The sequence below is a fragment of the Calidris pugnax genome, unplaced genomic scaffold (genome assembly GCF_001431845.1).
Source record: "Calidris pugnax isolate Ruff unplaced genomic scaffold, ASM143184v1 scaffold129, whole genome shotgun sequence".
Classification (NCBI taxonomy): domain Eukaryota; kingdom Metazoa; phylum Chordata; class Aves; order Charadriiformes; family Scolopacidae; genus Calidris; species Calidris pugnax.
Window position 1 is genome coordinate 1,438,125 of NW_015090856.1, and position 15,396 is coordinate 1,453,520.

Genomic DNA, 15,396 nt, shown 5'->3' on the forward strand with positions numbered 1-15,396 from the left:
GGCGGGGCCGCGACGCTCCCTCCCGCCGCCGCCGCCCCCCCCTTCCCTCTTTCCCTCAGGAGGGAAGATGTCCGCGCTGCCTCCCGCTGCGCCTCGCTGGTTCCCTCAGAAAAGGCTTTGAGGCCGAAAAGCGAGTCAAAGAGGGAGGTTTTGCGGTACCGTTCCCTTCAAAGGTCTCCGGTCTCGGTGGGGAAGGCAGCGCTCCGGGATGCTCGGTCAGCTCCGAGGCGTGGAAACAGCGGGTTTGTCTGCCTGGGAGCTGGTCCTGGACGAGAGGAGGGAAGATTTTAGCACTGGGTGACTGGAAATACAACTGAAGTGCAAAAAAGTACTAAGCTATTTCAGTCTTTTCAGCATCTTCTTTGTATGGGAGATGGCTTTTGTCATTGTATTTGCGATCTATGCCTGTAAACGTCTCAGGTGCTCTCATCCTTTAGTGAAACAGCATTAATATTTGCAGCTTGCTTAGGATGTTGAGTTCTGTGCGTTTGTTGTGTTGGAAGCGATGTTTTTGGGTGACCTGTGGTTGCACAATAGTAGGTTAAGAGATATGCACTCAAAGTCACTGCTTTTTCACTATCAGATTAGCCTTAGTTTCTCTAACACTTGCAGTGGTTTTTAGCTTTTACTCAGTGTGCAAGGTGTAAAGCTGACTTGATACCTAGAGTTGTGACCTGGTTTCAGCTAGGATAGAATTAATTTTCTTTCCAGTGGTTGCTGTGTTTCAGATGTGGTATGGAAGGAATGTCTGTAATGCATGTTGGTTTAGTTGTCAGGTGATGTTTATATTTTTCAAGGACTTTTCTCAGCTTCTCATAGAAGGAGCCTGGACAGAAGGACTGAATGGCCAAGGGAATATTCTATACCATAGATGTCATGCTCAGTACAGAAATGGGGTTAGCTGGGGGGTGCTCGCTATCGCTGCTCGAAACAGTGATAATTCAGCAATTTACCAGATGGTGAGAGTGACTTGTGTCTTTTATATTATTTTATCATTTTATTATTCTTGCTATTTTCCTGAGGAGAACTGCATAAGCAGTTGCCTGGCCCCACCTGCCAGCTGGAGTTAAACCACAAGTTCTTTGTTGATATTGTCGAAATAAAGTATCTGTCTTTATGTACAGGTAACTAATGAGGTCAGAAAAACTCTAGCAGTGGCTTTTTGTCTTTGCTGTTAGATGAATGGCCCACGTTGCCCAGAGAAGCTGTGGCTCCCCCATCCCTGGAGGGGTTCAAGGCCAGGCTGGATGGGGCTTGGAGCAACCTGGTCTGGTGGGAGGTGTCCCTGCCCAGGGCAGGGGGTGGAACGAGATGGTCTTTAAGGTCCCTTCCAACCCAGACCATTCTGTGATGGTCATGCCCTCCCGCATGGGCCGTACCAACTAGCGCCCGGTGAGGGGAGGGGGGGAAAGGCGGACCAAACCACTCCCCGGCCCATGTCCCGCAGGGTAATGAGGTGGGGAGATCCCCCCGCTTAGCGCTTGGTTCCGCCCGCCTGGGGAGAGCCACCCCCGCTCAGCGCTTAGTTCCGCCCGTACGGGCGGAACCAAGCGCTGAGCGGGGGTGGCTCTCCCTCCCTCAGCGATGGCGCGAAGCCGCTACCTGTCGTCGTCGCCTTCCATGGCCGCTCCGGCGCCGTCCCCCTCCTCCGGTAACGCTACCTACATGGCTGCAAAAAAGCCGTGTACGGTTTCCGGGAAGTGCTTCCGACACGTCACTTCCCCGTCCCGGGCGGGAAGAGCCGCCGGAGGGCGGCGGGGCCGCGACGCTCCCTCCCGCCGCCGCCGCCCCCCCCTTCCCTCTTTCCCTCAGGAGGGAAGATGTCCGCGCTGCCTCCCGCTGCGCCTCGCTGGTTCCCTCAGAAAAGGCTTTGAGGCCGAAAAGCGAGTCAAAGAGGGAGGTTTTGCGGTACCGTTCCCTTCAAAGGTCTCCGGTCTCATGGGCCGTACCAACTAGCGCCCGGTGAGGGGAGGGGGGGGGAAAGGCGGACCAAACCACTCCCCGGCCCATGTCCCGCAGGGTAATGAGGTGGGGAGATCCCCCCGCTTAGCGCTTGGTTCCGCCCGCCTGGGGAGAGCCACCCCCGCTCAGCGCTTAGTTCCGCCCGTACGGGCGGAACCAAGCGCTGAGCGGGGGTGGCTCTCCCTCCCTCAGCGATGGCGCGAAGCCGCTACCTGTCGTCGTCGCCTTCCATGGCCGCTCCGGCGCCGTCCCCCTCCTCCGGTAACGCTACCTACATGGCTGCAAAAAAGCCGTGTACGGTTTCCGGGAAGTGCTTCCGACACGTCACTTCCCCGTCCCGGGCGGGAAGAGCCGCCGGAGGGCGGCGGGGCCGCGACGCTCCCTCCCGCCGCCGCCGCCCCCCCCTTCCCTCTTTCCCTCAGGAGGGAAGATGTCCGCGCTGCCTCCCGCTGCGCCTCGCTGGTTCCCTCAGAAAAGGCTTTGAGGCCGAAAAGCGAGTCAAAGAGGGAGGTTTTGCGGTACCGTTCCCTTCAAAGGTCTCCGGTCTCGGTGGGGAAGGCAGCGCTCCGGGATGCTCGGTCAGCTCCGAGGCGTGGAAACAGCGGGTTTGTCTGCCTGGGAGCTGGTCCTGGACGAGAGGAGGGAAGATTTTAGCACTGGGTGACTGGAAATACAACTGAAGTGCAAAAAAGTACTAAGCTATTTCAGTCTTTTCAGCATCTTCTTTGTATGGGAGATGGCTTTTGTCATTGTATTTGCGATCTATGCCTGTAAACGTCTCAGGTGCTCTCATCCTTTAGTGAAACAGCATTAATATTTGCAGCTTGCTTAGGATGTTGAGTTCTGTGCGTTTGTTGTGTTGGAAGCGATGTTTTTGGGTGACCTGTGGTTGCACAATAGTAGGTTAAGAGATATGCACTCAAAGTCACTGCTTTTTCACTATCAGATTAGCCTTAGTTTCTCTAACACTTGCAGTGGTTTTTAGCTTTTACTCAGTGTGCAAGGTGTAAAGCTGACTTGATACCTAGAGTTGTGACCTGGTTTCAGCTAGGATAGAATTAATTTTCTTTCCAGTGGTTGCTGTGTTTCAGATGTGGTATGGAAGGAATGTCTGTAATGCATGTTGGTTTAGTTGTCAGGTGATGTTTATATTTTTCAAGGACTTTTCTCAGCTTCTCATAGAAGGAGCCTGGACAGAAGGACTGAATGGCCAAGGGAATATTCTATACCATAGATGTCATGCTCAGTACAGAAATGGGGTTAGCTGGGGGGTGCTCGCTATCGCTGCTCGAAACAGTGATAATTCAGCAATTTACCAGATGGTGAGAGTGACTTGTGTCTTTTATATTATTTTATCATTTTATTATTCTTGCTATTTTCCTGAGGAGAACTGCATAAGCAGTTGCCTGGCCCCACCTGCCAGCTGGAGTTAAACCACAAGTTCTTTGTTGATATTGTCGAAATAAAGTTATCTGTCTTTATGTACAGGTAACTAACGAGGTCAGAAAAACTCTAGCAGTGGCTTTTTGTCTTTGCTGTTAGATGAATGGCCCACGTTGCCCAGAGAAGCTGTGGCTGCCCCATCCCTGGAGGGGTTCAAGGCCAGGCTGGATGGGGCTTGGAGCAACCTGGTCTGGTGGGAGGTGTCCCTGCCCAGGGCAGGGGGTGGAACGAGATGGTCTTTAAGGTCCCTTCCAACCCAGACCATTCTGTGATGGTCATACCAAGGTCCAGAGCACTTCCAGTCTCAGGCAAATGAAGGCAATAAGAAACTGTCGATGTCATACATGTAGTGGTGATTGTCAGAATCTGCTTAGCTCTTTCAAGAAATAATCAGAGGTTTCTGACTGAAAGGTATCAGTTTTGAGGTGAGCTGCATCACAGAAGAATTTTATATTAAATTTGTTGTAGTACCCGATAGGTGCTTGCCAACAAATATATTTCAATCATAAATAATATTTATTATGCTCTGTGGAAGAATCATGAAGGATTCTGTGCATATCCAGTGTTGCAATAGATGGTTAAAAACCCCAGGCTCTGTAGTGCTGGAAACGCTGTGCTTTATTTTCAAGATAAATCATGTTTTCGTATACTATATGCAATTTTTAAAAGTCACTGTATTTCCTCTTTTGTGTGACTGCTTTGTCTCTTGTTGCTGTTTGTTTTATTTTTAAATAGTTTTATTCTTTCAAATGAAAACCTCTGGTTATATTGAACTCCAGCTGTGTTGCTGGCTTTTTAATTTTTGACAGTTTCTCAAAAATTAGGGTTAAGAATGCAGTTTCTAATGAAAAGAAAGTTTAAGTGAATGCTATTAGAAGGAGTTTTGACGTGTCTCTTTGACGCAACTGACTGAGTTGGTTTTATCTCTTGCTTGTTGGCTTATTTTATTAAATATGGTTGTGAAAGAATTGACTACGTGGTGTCGGTGTTGGATGAAGACAGCTCTGCAGCAGAGCTACTGATTAGATAAGGGCAGCCAGCAGAAATCCTGGGTGAAGGCAGGGTATGGGGAATGTGTCAGGTCCTTGTTACACTTGCAGTTGAATTTTCAGTGGCTGCTCCGCCCCTCATATCTCCATGGTTTTGGAGGAAGGTGGATGTGACACAGACCTCCCCTTCATCAGAGAAGGAAGACTGAGTTTGCTCGCTTTTAAATTGTGCTAGAAAATTGTACTGCTGTAAAACTTTACATGAGGTCAGTTTCTTAGATTTTTTTCTCTCTTTTATTCACTTGACTGTGAATGGAAAGTTATAGTTTCTTTGGGAAACATTTCTTATGGAAGAACTAATGCAAAAAATGCAGTGTGTGTGTTCTTGTTAACTTGTGTTGCTTGTGCACTTTATTTTTTTGCAAAACTTGATGTCTGAGACCGGTAGAAAACAGTCCAGGTAGACATACTGCTTTTATAGTGATGAGGTTAAACTACTGGTGTAGGTGATGTGTGTGGATTAAGAGTAGATGACGTGTACTAGTCCTGGCATGGATTAAGAGTGACCCTTTTCCCTGCAGCCTTAAATTTCAGGGGGGAGCAGTTTTCCTGGCTTGATCTATCACAGGTCCATGTAGTTGGAGTGAGCGAATAGAGTGCTATTTATTTCAGAAGCTGTGAACTGGTGCTAATTTAAAATTTGTTAAGCTGTGACACCATTTCCACAAAAGCACTGTCATTTCTATGTATTTCTGTCATTTCTCTATATTAATGCAGGCTGCCTGGCAGCAAAATGCTGTTTATGCCTGTGGAGGCCACTTGCACACAATAGAAAATAATGTAAGCAGTTTAGTAATGAAACCAAGTATGATTACTGTGTTAAAAACCGAGAGTAATATTTTTTTATTAAAACTAGATGCTTAAAAGCACAAGCAAATAATGTCTTCATTTATTTTCTTTGCACTTAAAAGCCTCCTGAGAAAAGGTTTTTCTCTGCTCCTGTTTTAAGTTTGAAATAAATGTATTTCTGATTAAATTTAGAACTGCTCTGAATAGAAAGGGAGAAGGGGTTTGAATGCAGATAGTCTTAAGAATATGTCTTAAAGCCTAAGAAACTGGAGAGTTGTTGAACTGGTAATTAGCTACTTCTTGTAAGTCAGAAGTTGTTTGAGATTCTCAAAGCTTATACTCCATATTTTTTCAACCTGTAGTATAACATTTTTATTGCTAACGTAGGTAATAACTGGAGAGGATATAAGGAAGAGCGTACAATGCGCTGTGCGCTGTTTGTTCTTGTGAGCTGGAAGATTGTATGTTTGTGTGTAATCCAAGAGAAACAGTCCACCAGCCACTGCCACGTTTTCATCTGTTGATAAACATCGGCTGCTGGTTGTTCTTAAGGGAGGAAGACAATTAGTTCCAGATGGAGAACTCTTTCAGCCCATTTAAGACTTTCCAGTTCATTTAAGACAGCAGGTCAGTAATTTAGGGGAGTAATTTTGTTCTTATTTGCTGTTCTGTGTCCTGCCATGTGTGGAATTGGTGATATCAAATATGATATCGCAGTGCTGCTGAGGGTGGGAGTTTTGGGGTGCTTAATTGCTTTTGTTTGTAATTGAGTAGTATAAACAGAAAAAGGATTAACAAAGTTGTGATAACTAGCAGTTTTGAATGTAGAGGGTTATTTTTTTTTAAGACCTGGAAAAGGAGGAGGGGTCAAAAATCCATTTTCTTAACCAGTTATTTTAAGGAATGCATATTTTCCTTCAGATTGGCTAATTTTGTCTTAAGTGTCAGAGGGTCTTGTACCTCGCCGTGCTGCTGGAATGATTTCCTGCTAAAACGGAAAGAGATAAGGGGATAGGGATGGAAACCTTCTGTGCGTGTCTGTAGTAACAGAAACAGAACTTGAGGAATGGAAAATTTCAGCATTTAGGATATGGACACTGACAGGATATATTTAACTCTTTAGTACCTATTTATGATTTATTTTGAAATGCCACATTGGACATTAAAAAAGCATGAAGAAAATGCTGTGTCCTATTCACCTGTTCGCATGCCAACAAAATCGGAGCAGGTGCTGTAGCTTTTCTCAACTCATTTATTTTTGCTTGCCATCGATTATATCTTCTGCTGCCATTGTCTGATGTACTGTAGTATAATGATCTCATTTCAGACAGCTTTTCCAAGATGTCCAGCGATTAACTTCCCTGCCAAGAATTACTTTTTAACTGTAAAGTTCCACCATCTTGTCTATCCAGCAAATGTGCTTCTGGAGAAAAGTATTTCAAATTTAATTTCCCCTGTTTTTTGGTTGAGGAACAAAAGAGGTCATGTTTGTCATTTCATTTTTATCTGATTAACACTGTTTTTTTTGCTCATAAAACACAGACTGTAAAATAGAAAGCAATACACCCAATTGTTTGTTTTAATGTTGTAGATAAGCTGCTCATGGGCAATTTCTTTCTTTCTTAATAGACTTTGAATCTGTTAGCATTATAATGTCAACTACCATTACATGACTTGAGAAGAATAAAGGTCACAGTGTGTTTTTGTTATTCTCTATACTCTTCTACTGTAACTTGCCACGTTTCATGTAGTGCCTGGAGGTGCTCAAGGCCAGGCTGGATGGGGCTTTGAGCAACCTGGTCTGGTGGGAGGTGTCCCTGCCCAGGGCAGGGGTGTTGGAATTGGATGATCTTTAAGATCCCTTCCAACCTAAACCATTCTATGAATTTGTACAAGGAGAAAGTTCTAGTTGCAAATGATTTAATGCCTTTTTTTCTGTCAGATCTTTTTAAAAGACTTTAAGAATGATTGCAAGTACTAATATTGAATTGAAAGCTATTAACAGTACTGCGGTGGCAAAATAAGTAATGTTGTGTTGTTTACAAGTAAATAATTAGAGAACAAGTCTGTTTGGAAAGCTCTTGGACATATTTTCCTAGTTTGTTCACCTAGATCTCATAGCTACCAGGATAACTGTGTTTATGATTACTAGAAGCTACAGTCCTTTATTATTGATTGCACCTTTTGACTCGAGATAACAGGTTAATTAGTACTGAGGGTACAGACTCCTGCCCGATTCTCTAGGTTGCGAAGATTTTTCTGCTGAGTGGTTGTAGGAAGACCTTGCGATTAAAGAAGCTGTAGAATCTTTAAAAGGACTTAATTATAATGGAAAAGGCCATGTTAACATACTTTTAGAAGAGAAATACTTTAAAAAAATATGAAGACTTTTGTGTGTGTGTGCTATTTGAAAATAAAAAGTCTCCGTTACATAAATTCTCGGTGCTTACACTTGCTTTTGTGAGTGCAATTAAGAGTGCAAAATCCAGTCTGAAAGACAAGGTACAGAAGTCATTTTATCTTTCGTAATCTGCAGGTGAAATGTGTGTTTGCTGCATTAGGGATTTGAAATGTCAGTATGTTCAGAACTACATGCTTTTTTCCTTTCTCTTTTTTTTTCTTCATTCTTAGGCAGAAAAAAATTGAATAGACCACATGAAGAAGCATGTGAAGTTTATTTTTATGCAAGATGTTATTTGGAGGACCAAGTACACTCTTTCAGGCCGTGGGAGATGAAAGACTAATCACGTGATATTTTTGTTTTGTCGAAGTGCTGTTCTGTGCTAAGTCAATGTTGGTTTGTATTGAGGACAAATATTAATTTCCTAATGCCAGCATGTCGACTGTGACAAGTGCTCAGACGCCAGAGGAACCGAATCCTCCCCCCCTTGAAGAAAAGCCACAGGGAAAATCACTATTTCATTTGGGTTCACTCTTTGCTAACAGGAGTGAAAAATTTGTAATTGCTAGGAGTGATAGTGTGCCAGAGGAGAACGTTCTGAAAATAACTATCACGGAGACTACGGTGATTGAGTCCGACTTGGGCATCTGGAATTCTCATGCTCTCATCTACCTCACTTTGTGGTTTTTCTTCAGCTTTTGCACTCTTTTCCTTAACAAATACATTCTTTCATTACTGGAAGGAGAGCCCAGCATGCTAGGTAACCCTACCTTTCTTTTACACTTGAATTCCAGTAAGATACTTGACAATATCAGAGCCTCCTATATAAAGTTGAGGGACAAAATGACTCAACTGAAGTGAAAAAGACCTAGTTAAGAGATGTGGGGGTGGATCTTGGGGCTGGGAACTCGTGAGTTGTGATCTCAGCCTGCAAAGGGGCTTCTGACCACTGTCCTTACCCCTGCTTGCTGCAAGATGGTGTGAAACTGTGCTCATAGAGGAGCTGTAAAATGGTGTGTGATAACTAACATCTGGAAAGAAAAATGTAATCTTTTGTTTTGTGGGTTGGAGGCTAGTGTGGGTTTTTTAAAAAAATAAAATTGAGTCCATTGTTAACAGTGTCCAGACCTCTTAAGGTTAACTTGTTTGTCTGTAGAAGTGCAAAAGTTGCCTTTGTGTGACCTGTTATCCAAGGGCCTGCTTATCCCTGTTTTGTTTTGTTTTTTTAAAGGGGGAAACAACTGGCATTTCATTTGTAAACTGGATTTTATAGTTGTGTGCCATCTTAGTTTTATTCTGCTTCCTTGCTGGTAGAAGTAAAGGGCTTTTGTTAGAATTGTCACGTTTCTTAACTGCTAAAAGTACTACACATAAGTTTGTCGAAGAAATTTTCTTATGTTGCTTGATTCGTCATGTTCCCATCGTTTTCTGATTTTATTATTTTTTTTCCTCTCATCTTTCTTTAGGTGCTGTTCAAATGCTTTCAACCACCTTCATTGGCTGTATAAAAATGTTTGTTCCATGCTGCTTGTATCAACACAAAACACGCATCTCTTATCCACCCAATTTCATCATGATAATGCTGTTTGTTGGATTAATGAGGTAAATGGTTAACTATTTCCTAGAGATCTCTCCGGTTGCTTCATTGCATTCTTCTGAACAGAAGCTGTGTTTTCATGGCTGTCTTCATTCTTGATTGGAAAAGCGTTTGGAGTATTCACCTTTCCCCCAAAAAAGACACAAGATAATTTTATTTTTAGTTCCTATTGCTAAATGTTATGTTCCTTTTTCCAGATGTTAGTTCTTCTGGCTAGCTTGGCTTCCCATCACATTTAGCTTCTTTCAAAACATACTTCTCCTCTTTACTTTCTTCCTGTTCTCTTTTGAGGCTGATGTTTGTTTAGTGTAGTAGTATTTATTATGATGTTGCTTTGTTCCCTCACCTTTTCTAGCAATTTGCCTCAAAAGTGATACAGGCAGTTAACGTTTATCTTTTAAAAAGTAAATATTTGCTGTGTGCTGGGATAGTATCAGTTTGTGCTGTAAGAGAGAATAAGAATACATGATTTTGTTTCCTCTATGCTGAAAAAGGGATAAAGGGTAATAGGATTCAATTAATTCTGAGTAGCTTTGTCGTAGTAATTCTGCTGCCCTGTTTAATTTCATGGTTTTAAAGTCTGGTAAATACGTATTGTACCTGATCTATGCTAAAGATGGATAACTGCAAATGATAACATTTCCTTGGTGAATTACTATTTATCAGCAAATTGTACTAACTTTTTCAACTGAGCCTATTGAGAAGTTTACCTTAAAGCCCTGTCATTAGAGTGCATTAAAAAGTAAACTCTGATGTTTTCTGGAAGTCCACTGGGCATCCATAGAAATTGCACAGTTGCCCAAAGGTGCCTTCATTTTGCTAAATAAATAATAGTGTTTAAGCCAAAAGAAGTAGCTCTGACAGGTCCCAGCTGGCAGGTGCTGTGCCGTAACGGTGTGCAGCTCGTCCCTTACTGCACTGCACTCCACCTACCAGGATTTGGTAACCTGACTGCCAGCTACACTTGACCACAGTCTTAGTTACTGCAGCTCAAATTTATATGACAACAGTCTTAGTTACTGCAGCTCAAATTTATAAACCTGGCAAAATTCTTATGCAATCCTAATGTCTAAGAGTAGGTCTTAAAGCAATATTTTATTTTCTGCTTAATTTCACGTGTTCTTCTGTTACAGATTTGCAACGGTAGTCTTGGGTCTTGTCAGCTTGAAAAATGTGGCAGTTTCATTTGCCGAAACTGTTAAAAGCTCTGCACCTATTTTTACTGTTATCATGTCTCGGATGATATTAGGAGAATACACTGGTAAGTACTTCATTGTTAAAATGTGATATTTATTTCTTTTCTGACTTTTATACACACATACAAAAGGAAAAAAAAAATACTGTCGCTTACTTGGCCACAGATGAGGAGATTCTACCAAACTGTAGTAAATGCAGCTGGAAGACTCAGTCTGTTTGAACACAATAAGTAGAGTATATGGAATTTAAACTTTCAAAAGCTTTATTATCTGATACAAGTAATTGGAAGTACAGTAATTAAACTCAGATTTAATTTTTACTTTTCATTTGCAGGATTGCTGGTTAATCTCTCTCTCATTCCTGTCATGGGTGGGCTAGCTCTGTGTACAGCTACTGAAATCAGTTTCAACATTCTAGGTTTCTCGGCAGCTTTATCTACTAATATCATGGACTGGTAAGGCATAATGATAGTTGCACATGGGGAATAAGAATCTATTTTATTGGTAGAATGAAGAAAATTTTTGCCTGTAGTTTTTGTACGCTACATTTAAATGGTGGTATTTAAAATTTATTTTTAACAGAAGATAGAGTTTATCCTATCTGGTAGCATTCGTGAGATTAAAAAAATAGTACAGCTCTGTTAGTCTAAAGGAATTAGACTAAACTCCTTTCTGTAGTGGCATAATATATAGAATGTGAAATGTTTAGAAAACATACCTACCCACCTAAGGGAAACAACTGTTTTTCTCATGGATTGATTTATTTGTCATAACTAAAATACAGATAAATGGTGGTGTTTGTTTGTTTTTGGTTTTTTTCCAGTTTGCAAAATGTCTTTTCCAAAAAACTACTCAGTGGAGATAAATACAGATTTTCGTAAGTATTAAAAATATCACAGGTGTGATGATAAATGAACTTTGGGCTACATAAGGAAACTATATGATTATATTGCACCACGATACTTATTTTTTCTCAGGCTGTTTACACACAGCTTTAACCAAAATAATTTTATCAGGGAAAGAAAACTGTGCTCAGACCCCACTGCAGTAGATCGGAGTCTTATAATCAGCTAAAACTTTCAGCATATCCAGAAATAATTCTGTGTTCTGTAATCGTAAAACATCCCTTAAGGTTATTTTGCAGAAACAAACTTTAGAACTCTCTTGATGTTTTTAACTACAAAACACAAAGCAGAAATAAAATCTTGTGGTAAAATATACCTATCCATATGTATGTGTGTATATATATGTATTTTACCATGAGATGAAATGCTGGTTTTGGTCTTGTAATCGTAAAACATCCCTTAAGGTTATTTTGCACAAACAAACTTTAGAACTCTCTTGATGTTTTTAACCACAAAACACAAAGCAGAAATAAAATCTTGTGGTAAAATATACCTATCCATATGTATGTATGTATATGTATTTTACCATGAGATGAAATGCTGGTTTTGGTCTTGAAAACTTGTGCCTTTAATCTTGAATCTGTCTCGGCCAGCACAAAAAGCCAAGCAGTATCTCTGCAAGAGATTGCTGAATTTGTTGTCCCCAAAGCTTAGTAGATGGCTTTCATTAATTTTTTATGTCTGTTAATACAATAATGATGCAGCTTTCTTCAGCTCTAAGAAAGAGGAAGTTTAATCATTTTAATTGTTTTTTCTCCTTTGTAGAGCCCCAGAGCTTCAGTTCTACACAAGTGCTGCTGCAGTGGTTATGCTTATTCCAGCTTGGATATTTTTCATGGTAATTTGAATTCACTGACAATGACTTATGTTTTCTTTTTGGCTTGTGAGCAGAATATACAGTTAAGGTTCATCTTAATTTTTGCCTTTCATTCTTCCCATTTTATTTGTTGACTTTTTGACTACTCCATTCATAATGGTATACAGGAATATTAACCCTCTGAAAAATTTCTATCTAAATGTCCTGTATTTTATACTGATTGTTTTGCTGAAGTTTAAAGGTAAAACTGTATCTTCTTATAATAACAATAATGAGTTGGGTGGAAGACCACTTTTAGATTTGCTTATAAACTAAACTCTTAAAGTCCTCTTCTTTTGTTGTTGTTTAGGATGTGCCTGTGATTGGGAAAAGTGGGAGGAGCTTCAGCTACAACCAAGATGTTGTGGTACTTCTCTTAATAGATGGAGTCTTGTTCCACCTACAAAGTGTTACAGCCTATGCCTTGATGGGAAAAATTTCTCCTGTGACTTTTAGGTAAAACTGTATTTTCACGTCATGAACGCCATTTTCTTTCTTTCACGCTCATTATTTCTGCTTGAGAACTAGTCAGTAAAGGTATTGTGCAAAGAAAACTAACGTAAAGGCAGAAGTATGTGAAATTTAGAAGAAAACTTTTCACATCTGGATCACCAAAACTTTGTGGTTTGGTCCCTTGCTGTGTGAGAGCAGCATTTGACCTATTGAACTTATGGAAAAGGTGCTTGCATTTACCAGCAGGTGTTCTGTATTTGGGTTCAGCAGCTGGTAAATGAGACTGAGTAGACTCACCAAAACCCTAGATCCAACAGTAAAGCTGCCAGTTGCTTCAGTGATAATGTGATACCCATATATACCTCGGTGCAGTACAGAATATGATAAGTCAGCTCTGTATTCCTTTTTTTCTGAAGCACGGCACCAGCGTGGCGAGCTGTATTTGTTGAATTATATGTGAAGTTGCTAGTCCTCTCTACATAAGAGGATGTAAACCCATATATTCATATTTGTACGTATACAGAATTTCTTAGACACTTGTTATAATGTTATTGGTCTGATGTAGATATTGATTCTTCTCAGGTTATAATGCTTTATTACCTGAATAGTAGCAGCAGACCTGCAAATAATAGCGAAGTTGCTAGTGTTCTGTTAGCATTTCTGGATGCCTGGGTTAGTGGAAATGAATTGCTAATGATGTACTGCAATGGAAACAAACACCTGAGGTGAATATTTGTGCTAGCTCTAAAATCAAGGTGAGTATAAAGATACAAGTGCTGATAGACAAGCAAATTGGTTATGGTATCAGCTCCAGGAAGAAAAGTGGAATCTGAGTTTGTGTTTAAAAAGCACATGAAAGAAAGCGAGGTCCTGCTACATTAAAGCATGTTTGGGGGGGATATGAGAAAGCCTTCTTTGGCCTTAATTTTTATATTCCTTTCCAGTGTTGCTAGTACTGTGAAGCATGCGCTGTCAATCTGGCTAAGTATTATTGTGTTTGGTAACAAAATCACAAGCCTCTCAGCCATTGGGACTGTCCTGGTGACAATTGGAGTTCTTCTGTACAACAAGGCAAAGCAGCATCAGCAAGAGACTATACACAGCCTGGCAGCTGCTGCCCCACAATCCACACCAAGTCCCCCCGAAGATACCGAGCCACTCATTTCCAAAGATTTGGAACCCTATGATTAATAACGGCCATTTATTCTTTCAACCTGGTGTAACTGAAAGGAACTCTTCCTGAAAGTGGGTATTTCTTCAACAGCTGATGCTGGTTTGGTTCCTTCGAGTGAACGCAGGTCACACCTGGGACTTGAAGCAGAGAGAGAAAACGCTGGGAAGAATTCAGTAAGCCTTGATTTACTGAGAAACTGATGGACCTTGTATCTTAAAATGTGGTAAACGTGGGCTTTAATGTCTTTCCTTGACTGCAAATAACATACAAGCCTGTATTAGAGAAAGAACTTCAGTGTCCTGTGGGAAAACGATTCCTTTCTCCCTCCCCATCAAAATAATGTGAAAATGTGGACCCGTGACTGCATCCTGCCTGCCTGCAGCGGAGTGAAACTGCTGCACAACTGAAATTCCTACTTGTTTGTTCCCCTGCCCTGCTGCGTCCTCCATCGTTTGTGCACATTGCAGAGCTGGAAGAGGGAACCCCCTTCCTCTCCCAACACATGACTTATTTTGGTACATGTTTAATTGAAGTAAATTATGGAAACAAGTCCGTGCCCCAGAGCAGCGAGGAGTGGCTATTTCTGACTACAAAGCTAGGAATTGAAAAGTGATTTTTCTACTAAAATTTAACATGGAAATATTGCATCCTGGTTGCATATTGACAATACTGAAATGCAAATATACACACAAACATATACTGTGTAAATGGAGTGTTGAATTAAATATTTGCAGTTGCTCAGAGGTAAAAAACACTGAAAAATTATGGTGATAAAGGAAGCAGGATCTCTGTATTTCTTTTAATATTTTAATTTCATGCATTTTATTATATATTTCTGTTATGAGGAAATAAATTCTTTTTTTTTTTTTTGGTATTATTTCGAAGAGTGCAACAAAATACTGCCTTTTAGAAACTCAGGGTTATAATTCTGACCTATGTGCAAAGCATTTCTGTCGTTTCTGATCATGTAAAGAATCTCAGAGGTATCTGTGGCAGGTGGAAGAGAGGCCACTAAAGGGAGGACCATACACTGAGGCTAATCTTTATTTCTGCTGCTTTTAAGAAGTTTTCTTTTTTAAGGAAATTCTCGTTGGTGGTAGGTCAAAGATTAAAAGTTAAAAAGAAAAAATTCTTAAGTATTATTAATTAGTTTTTGGCAAAAAGGCACACGTAGCTACAAAAACATTCAAATGGACTTCTTGGTAACATAATTAAATTAATTTGATTTTTAATAATTGGCAGTGTTGTGGAAGATTGTAGCATGGCATTAGAAGAATAGATAGAGTGGTCTTTATGGTGAAAATCATTTCTAATGGGAAGTTACCTGTGGAGTTCCTGTAAAATTTAAGCTTCTGCTTCTATTTTCTGCTTGTGAGGTGTTCGTTAGCTTTAGTGAACTATTCCTGTGGAGAACAGTGTGTTCCCAAGATGGTCTCTCTGAAGAAGCCCCTTTTCTGTTTAAATAGCGTGTGTGTGTTTTGTCTTATGTTTCATTCAGGTTACATTTTTATACGTGACTGGTCACCTGGGGGATATTCTCTGAAGATTTGAGCGGGAGGGAAATGTGAATT

At 41.0% G+C, this 15,396-nt stretch overlaps 1 protein-coding gene across 7 annotated transcripts; it reads left to right on the forward strand.

Annotated features, from left to right (window-relative positions):
• Positions 1-78: 78 nt before the first annotated feature.
• Positions 79-15,288, forward strand: LOC106889143 (solute carrier family 35 member E2-like). Of its 7 annotated transcripts, none has more exons than XM_014943915.1 (10): positions 200-328; positions 5,631-5,870; positions 7,875-8,404; positions 9,111-9,246; positions 10,375-10,502; positions 10,772-10,892; positions 11,261-11,314; positions 12,108-12,180; positions 12,509-12,654; positions 13,596-15,288. In XM_014943915.1, exons 3-10 carry the CDS (start codon positions 8,080-8,082, stop codon positions 13,840-13,842), a joined length of 1,230 nt encoding a protein of 409 aa, XP_014799401.1. In that variant the 5' UTR covers positions 200-328; positions 5,631-5,870; positions 7,875-8,079; the 3' UTR covers positions 13,843-15,288. The 7 variants fall into 7 exon arrangements, with proteins under 7 accessions (XP_014799403.1, XP_014799401.1, XP_014799399.1 ...); XM_014943913.1 differs by lacking the exons at positions 200-328; positions 5,631-5,870 and adding exons at positions 1,784-1,926; positions 2,499-2,653; XM_014943914.1 differs by lacking the exon at positions 200-328 and adding an exon at positions 2,127-2,223.
• Positions 15,289-15,396: the final 108 nt, after the last annotated feature.

Bases quoted from the DNA above. Each gene is read 5' to 3' on its own strand.
- LOC106889143 (XM_014943917.1), top strand. From the start codon at position 8,080: ATGTCGACTGTGACAAGTGCTCAGACGCCAGAGGAACCGAATCCTCCC. The intron at 11,315-12,107 runs GTAAGTATTAAA...TCTCCTTTGTAG, and splicing joins GGAGATAAATACAGATTTTC to AGCCCCAGAGCTTCAGTTCT. The intron at 12,181-12,508 runs GTAATTTGAATT...GTTGTTGTTTAG, and splicing joins CAGCTTGGATATTTTTCATG to GATGTGCCTGTGATTGGGAA.